At 35.1% G+C, this 8,016-nt stretch overlaps 1 protein-coding gene across 1 annotated transcript; it reads right to left on the reverse strand.

Annotated features, from left to right (window-relative positions):
• On the reverse strand, positions 1–5,150 carry LOC109175201 (mediator of RNA polymerase II transcription subunit 27). Its single transcript, XM_019324458.1, has 7 exons — positions 4,654–5,150; positions 3,066–3,231; positions 1,706–2,153; positions 1,145–1,204; positions 950–1,018; positions 591–634; positions 1–509 (listed from the first exon to the last, which is right to left on the reverse strand). Exons 1-7 carry the CDS (start codon positions 4,934–4,936, stop codon positions 332–334), a joined length of 1,248 nt encoding a protein of 415 aa, XP_019180003.1. The 5' UTR covers positions 4,937–5,150; the 3' UTR covers positions 1–331.
• Positions 5,151–8,016: the final 2,866 nt, after the last annotated feature.

An 8,016-nucleotide genomic window follows, 5' to 3' on the forward strand; every position in this document is an offset into this window, starting at 1 on the left:
AAAAGGGAAAGAAATGCTTTACCAATTGACATAATAAGTTACCATATTTCTATAGATCAACAACATAGTAAAATAGATGAGATAGGGAGGGGCAATCAGTGAACACAAAGGTTACCATTTTTCGCTAACAGTGGCCTCAACGCTATAAGACGAGAACTCCTAAGTCCTAACATAATACACAGTCTATACCAAGGCAGTTACTGAGCAAATACAACTAGCGGAATGGACGAAAAGAGGGCTGCCTACGATGAACCATCACAGAAAAAGAAGTTCGCTTGTGCAAGAAATTTAAGTAAGAATACGGCCTACAAAGCAGTTCTTTGTACAGTCTCTAGGCTTCCTGAGAAAAGCAGCTGATGTGAAAAGCCCGATTAGAATCCCCATTCTTATCCTCTGTTGGGGAAGTTTTTGATAAAACCTTAGCAGCAGAAAAATTTCGGTAAGAGCGATTCACTGGAGGTAGCAATAATGCAGACTGTTTATCCATCAACAGAAGACGGCCGCATTTGCTGCAGAGAAATTTCAAGATTCTCATTGAGGCAAAGTATGCAATGGTGATTGGTGAGTACAAGTGAGGAATAGAAGTTTACCTGCAAACCTTTGTGAACAAAGACTGGTAACTGTAGATCCACAGCTGCCAGGAAAAAAAAAAAAAAACAAAATAAAATGAAATTGTAGATAATGTTGAGCATATAACCATTAATGTGCAATCCAACTATCAGCTTAGGCTTTTAGTTAAGATGGAGCACATGCTTCAATTTGGTATCAAAGCCAGACCAAAGGTCATGGGTTAGAATCTCTACATCACCCGACAAGCGACTATCAGGTTAGACTTTTAGTTGAGATGGAACACATGCTTCAATTGATAAAACAATTTCACCAGTTTTGAATTATGTTAATCCCAAAAGAAGTGTAAAGATCCAAGTATTAGGCAGTAAAAGGAGCATACCAACAATGAACATAAAGCTGTTTCCGCATTCACACCAGTAAAATGCTGTAAAGCAATACCAGCATGCTCCTGCAAAAGGTATAAAATTCATTATCAATCCTAGGAAGCTGCTTAACACCTGCCTAAAGCCAATGCTTGTAAGTCCCTTCTAACAATAGTGGAGTAAATTTTATAAATAGTAATCAAAGCTGTTACCGTAATGTGCCTATATACTTCATAAACTGAAATTCCCCTTGCATGTATATAGCTGCCACCCTACAAGTGCAATTTATTACATCAAAAGTGAGTGCAAGATGGAATGAATGTAAACATAAAAAAGTAGATAAATGGGCAGACCTAGCCAAAAGTTGAATACAATACTCAGAAATATGAAAACTACTGCTTATCAGACAAAATGTATCATGAACCACAGAGCGAATGTTCATTGCTACACTCTTCAATACCTTTGAAGTAAATGTTCACAACTATAATGCTCACTGCCTTTGAAGTAGATGTTTATTATCACACTTGTGAATAGCATCTAACAGGGCAATGCATATGAGCCCTACTCACACTACCAACTGTACTTCTCATGTTACAGAAACTTAAATTCACTCAAAAAACTCACTACAGTTGTAAATAAGCAGAGGATTTAACAGCAGGAGTTGGGGTTAAATACATATAAATATGTTGAAGATCGCTTTAAAAATCATGAAGAAAATTCACTTCAAGAATAATTAGGATGCAAATGTATATGTGATAAGAAAATAAAACAACCTCATCCGGTGAAAAGAAAGCAACGGCATCAGGGTACACTGAACCAGCAGGATGTACTGATACAATAGCTCTGAAAACAGAGGGAATCAACAACTCAATCACAGTAATCTTTTCTCTAGCAGCATTGTCATTTGATCCCGATCTTAAGTTGTTTCTAATATGAAAGTTGTGATCTTTCAGGGATTCAACAGAATTTTGGTTGACAGAGGATTGCAAAGAGGAAGCCCGCTTTAACCAATCCAAACGCTGGTAAGTGAAAGCTTTCATGTTTGGAATTACTTTGTCCAGATGCGTCAAAATATCAGATACTGTTCTTAGGCCACTTATATCATCTTGATCACTCACTACTGGATTACAGGTTTTCTTCATTGGTGATCCCTCCTCACAACAAGTATCAAGGTGAGGGAAAAACCGCCTTTTCTGATCAGTAAATGCTTTTAGAGCTAACCTACAACACATTTAGAAAGAAAGATTATTCATCTCAACAATATGAAAAGAAAGGATAAAAAGCAGCAAAACTGCACATGCAGATACAGAGAACAGAATGTTTGCCCATCCACAGAAAATTTCATCCATAGGCAAGAAGTCCTTCTGTCAGACAGTCAGAGGAAAACCATACCTGATGGTCAGATCTAAAGCCTTCATTTACTATTCATTTATTCAAAAACCCCTCTACAACATCTTGGCTACCACTAATTTCTTTGTTATATTTCCTCAATGAGCTCGTGGAAGAGGGAATACAAGGAGTAACTGTGTAAGTACTTATCTTTATCAGTTGACTCCAGTTAGGTATGTTATAAGGAAAAATCCGTACAGTGTCAACAATCTCCTTATGCATGATTTGGTAGATCTTTCCAGATTTAGTTTAAACTATATGTTCTTCAGTCATACACATAAAATTGTATTATAATACAGAAAGTTTATGCTGATAGCCTGATACAATAGTAGTTATAAGAAAGAGACATAAGCTTAAACTAGATTAAATAAGTTGATACATAATTCTAATTACAAATCCAAATGCTATATCACTTGGTGAAAAGCAACCCATGATAAATCATTCATAAAAGACATGGATGCTACAATATCATGATTGCACGCTTCATGCCCCACAGAAAGAAAGTTGCAGCTGTAAGGTCCAGCTAAAATAATTGGTGAAAACTAATGAACTAATTGTATACTGCCACATGACAATCTAACAGTGACAATATCTAATCTAGAATGTTGTAAACATAAACTTGGCATATCTAATCTAACCAGAAACTAACCCCAGACATATTTTATTTTATTTTATTTTTTTAAGGCAAATGTTATGTGGATTGTGGAAACAAGAAAAAGGCACCAAAATTTTTTCCAAATATACCTGGTCCTATCAACTGCAGAAGCACCAGCTTGACCAGCAAGTTGACGTTTCCATGCATAAGCCACAACAGCACCATCTGGACAAACAAGTGGCATGTGGAGGCCCCATGAATTACTTCGGGAACGAAGTGCATCAGTGAGGACACCTGAATCTTCCAACTGTCTGCCTAACAAGACAACATAAATATTATACTTGATGACCTGTTACTTAACACCGAATAATTTCATAAAACAAGGAGGAAGGTGAGAGGAAGAGAATAAAGTTTATAACAGGATTGACGGCAATATTCCAAGGCATGATCTATAATAGTTCACAAGAGTCAAGGATCTGGTCAACATAAGCCTTTTTTCATGAAGTAAATGCAAGCCCTAATCTACAAAGAAGACTGTAAGGCAAAAGGTGCTAAACAAGGTGGGACCCACATGATCCAATATTTTGCAACAACACAAACAAAATACTATTCATGCAATGGCTGCAACAAGTGAATTATGCAGGGAATTGAATCAACACAGCGGTGATATCCAATTCCCAGTGACACTCCTATTGGGTACAGCAAGCCATTTACATCCCTAATGAGCAAGATTTCCTCTGCAACCAAAGAGGCTCTTAGATTTAAACAAGATGGATAAACCTTGCTAGCTTTATTTGCTAATCATTATTTCTAAGGAAACCTCCTTCAAATTTTTATTGACAAGCCTCATTTGACATCTAAGCATCTCTCTCATTTTGCACACAACTGATCATTTTCATGCAGGAAGTATCGTAACTCAAAATTTTAAAAATTTCTATAGAAATTCCACGTGTAATGAATTGCCCACTAAATGTCTGACATCTTCCAAAGAGACACTTAACAGAAGGAATTTCCCTAAAACAAATGCTGAAAATTGCTTAGGTGCCAGTGGTTGAGGTCTGAATTTATGAATTCCTGTTTCTGTATTAATCAACTTATTAACATACTGTGAAATCAATTTTTTATCAACATAATCACATTGGCCCTTATTAGAAAGACAATTGCCACTGCTTGCAAGCGCATCTAGACAATATTAAATATAGGCATTGGAAAATGCAAAAAGAATATGCATCCCATTTCAATGAGGTGGATTAGTTTCCAATTCTTTCCGCCATTAACATCTCACAAGATTTCACAGAACCTTTACACTTGTATTTTAGCTTTTCAAAAAAATCTTAGCTCCTGAGTTAAGTAGTTGTTCTTTTTGGTTTTTTAGTACCTTTATTAGTTCCAAAGTACTACACTTGTCTCGCCCTTATACAAAAACTGGTATTCAAGCTCTTATATATTTCCAACTTTAGCTGTGGCTTATATAGGTGAAGTCATGCTATATACTATCCTCTTTGAAACTGTAGTATTTGAGTATATATTAAACTAAGCAACCATTACAGCATGCATGGGTATAGACTATGGAAAAGCAGAGGCAATTCAATTAAAGTCCAAGAAATATAATATAGGGTGCAAAAATATTTTAAATAGATAGAATAGCAAGTAAATTGAAATCGAAAAAAAGGAAAAGAAAAAGAAAGATCTGAAAGGCAATGCTAGTTGAGTTGGCAAGGAGAGCGAGTTAGATACCAATGGTTCGGAGGTCTTGCAGGTGTTGGCGCATGGAAGCTTCTTCTTTGAGGATCAAATTCGCGGGTTTGGCGGATTGCTGAGGCTGAGCGGCCACGAATAGGGCTTCGAGGAGGCGGTCCGCCCCGAGTCTGATGTCAGCGATCAGTCGGCCGGCCTGCCCTAGCCGCTCCAGGGCCATGGCCACCTGCTTGGGCGGTGCGTCTGTCGCCGAGCTATTGGATTCCGGCGGCGGCGGCGACGATACAGTCGGAAGCGCCGCGGTCACAGTAGCTTGTTGCATTTCGATTGTAGTCTGTGTGTGCGTTTAGGGGACGAGAATCGGTCGTCGCCACTACTGCGAAGCTTCTATTCAGAGAGAAAGGGATGTGAAGAATGTACACTGTACAGTAATAACTATGGAAGCAGAAATGGTTGAAGCCTTCAAACGAATAATGAATCAATTGGAGTTCTCTGTCTCTCTCTTCGATCACAGAAAATTGAACTAAACAATTTATAAGGAAAACCACGTTTTTTGCCCTGAATTATTTCACTTTAAAAATTTTGATCTTAATTTAGTCTCTTAATTATTTATTATGCTGTATTTTTAATCCTGGTTTATTAGTAAATTTTGTTATTTAGAATCAACATTTATTGTTAAAGTTTCACTCTTTATGTGAGAACATTAATTTTAGAGTCACACTTGTATACAATCGTATTGGGTCAGGACAAATCAACATACAAATCTCATACTTATATGCTCAAATATAATATTAACCAGGAATAACAAGGGGATGAGAAAGAAGATACTATAGAGGCTTGCAAGGGAGTGAAAGGTAGGTGGTGCTTGTATCTTGGAAGGGGCACATGGGCGGAGGCAATATCTCTCTATCTCTCTATATATTAAAGCCATAAGATTTCGGCCAATGAAATGGCTTCATTTTCCCGCTCAAACTATACTACGCCGTTTTGGACTATACAACATTGCGCTCAAAGAATTGGGATCAGCTTTATCTTTAAAATAAATGTGTTTGTATTTTAATTAAATACTAAATCTATTATCAACAACCCTTTTCGTTTTCCAAATTTGTGGGAAGTTGTTCCGCCATTTGCATTAATAAATACATCACTGTAAATTCAAATTAATCTTGGATGTTGAACCGTTTTGTGCAGCCTTCATAATTCCAAGAAAGTCTTCAATTTTGAAAGACACTATTCAGCATCTATATAAACTTCCCTTGATAGCAATCTGCACTCCCAAATTCACCATCTATCCAGTTCAAATCACCTGCAAATACACAAAGCAACAATAAAAAATCTGGTCTAAAACAACATCCATCACAGTACATACAACATCCATCACAGTACATATCTGTTAAAGATATTGGCCCTCAACATACTGACTTTGATTTGGTATGTTATTTCTTTGTTTTTGTTGTTCTTTTGGATTTTATCATGTTTATCCAGTTACTTCACTGCAATGCAGGAACTCTGAATAGATGGAAAGGAAGCAACAACCATCGGGTTTGATTAGATGTTAGAGGATGTGAAATGAGAAGTAGTAAAGAATTCTTATTGCATGATGAGGAGGAAAATTCAATCTTTATTTTCTTTTTCTATCCACTATAACTGTTTTATTTCAAGATTATGGTTTTGATTAGATGTTAGAGGATGCGAAATGAGAAGTAGTAAAGAATGCTTATTGCATGATGATGAGGTAAATTCAATGCTTCTTCTAATTCTGATATAATAGTAAATGAATGTATAAACTTAGATTGTGCACCACTGTTGTATAAAATAAAATTTTGCAAAAAGAGCCATTCCAATGGAAGTGATGGATCAAACTGGTGAAATTCTAACAACATGTGGTACATTATTTTTTTCTTGCAAAATATATATATCTGATGGTGAAATTACCAAAATTTTCAAATAGTGGTGCAGGATGCAGGCTGGCTGAAGAGAGTGTTGCAAAAGAACCTTAGCAAGTGAGTGATTTTTGAAAATTGAAATATATATATATATATATATATATATATATATATATATATATATATATATATATATATATATATATACTGTTTGTATAAAATAAACTTTTGCAAAAAGAGCCATTCCAATGAAAGTGATGGTTCAAACTGGTGGAGCAAACAAATTATTATGCAATATTAGACATGTCAACACATTCTAACAACATGAGGTACATTATTATTTTTTTGCAAAATATATATATATCTGATGGTGAAATTATCAATATTTTCAAATATTTTGTGCAGGATGCAGGCAAGCTGAAGAGAGTGTTGGAAAAGGACCTTAGCAAGTGAGTGATTTTTGATATATATACATATCAATCTTAATCCATCATATATTGCAAAAAAAAAAAAAAAAAAAAAAAAAAAAAAAAAAAAAACTCATGTGAATTACCTGATGTAATAAAGAAGGGTCTCTTGAAAAGAAAGGTTAAGACTACAACCTCCAGGCATATTTGAAGCTTTGGTTTACTTGGCTCAGCTTCTTCAGTCAACTGCTCAGTACGGATCAGTGTTAACTCTTTCTATGTCTTCTTGGCCTAAATTTCAATTTGAATAAGAAAGATCAATACATTGATTGCTATCTCTATTCCTCCTTCCAAATTAAAAAACGAAATAAATAGCAATTTCTTTACAAGATTAAAATAAATAGCAATTTCACTTACTACTGTTACTCATCCAATAAGCAATATCATTTTTCAAAGAATTTGGAAGAATAAGAGAAAGATAACGAAACTGAAGTACGTTATTTAAGACTATATTGATTATCTTTGACTTTCAATATTTAAGATAACGAAACTGAAGTATGTTACTGTGTTGAAGAAGGCTAAGGCTGTGATAGTTAAACAATAAAAGAAATGACCATTTCTTTTAATTTTTTTCGTAATGTTATTCACTTTACCATTACAAATCTGTATTTTACATCTTCACACACCAATAAAAACTTTTTTTTTTATCACTAAATTAAAGTATAGTCACTCTTTATTTCGGTATTTTTCCTGTCTTTTAAAGCTAGCTAATTTGAAACATCTGCTGTTAATGTAACATTGTGTACACACCCTCATATTACATTCCCAGTCATTAATTATCATCATATTTATATTGACCTAGACTAGCTTGGTTTCTGACAAAATCCTTTTGTGCTGGTGGGCTGTGAAACAGTATTCAGTTCTGTATATTGCCCTGTTTGTACTATAAAGCATGTTTTTAGACTGCGATTTTTGGCCCAAGTGCCAATGATGTCTAAGTTAGAACTATATGTTTCTATGTGATAGATATTAACTATCTTGCGGTTGTCTTAAGTTATTTTCAGGCGCATATTCAAGAAAGATGGTGATGCAATGGAATAAAGAAAGAT

Source organism: Ipomoea nil, unplaced genomic scaffold (assembly GCF_001879475.1).
Source record: "Ipomoea nil cultivar Tokyo-kokei standard unplaced genomic scaffold, Asagao_1.1 scaffold0684, whole genome shotgun sequence".
NCBI classification, from domain to species: domain Eukaryota; kingdom Viridiplantae; phylum Streptophyta; class Magnoliopsida; order Solanales; family Convolvulaceae; genus Ipomoea; species Ipomoea nil.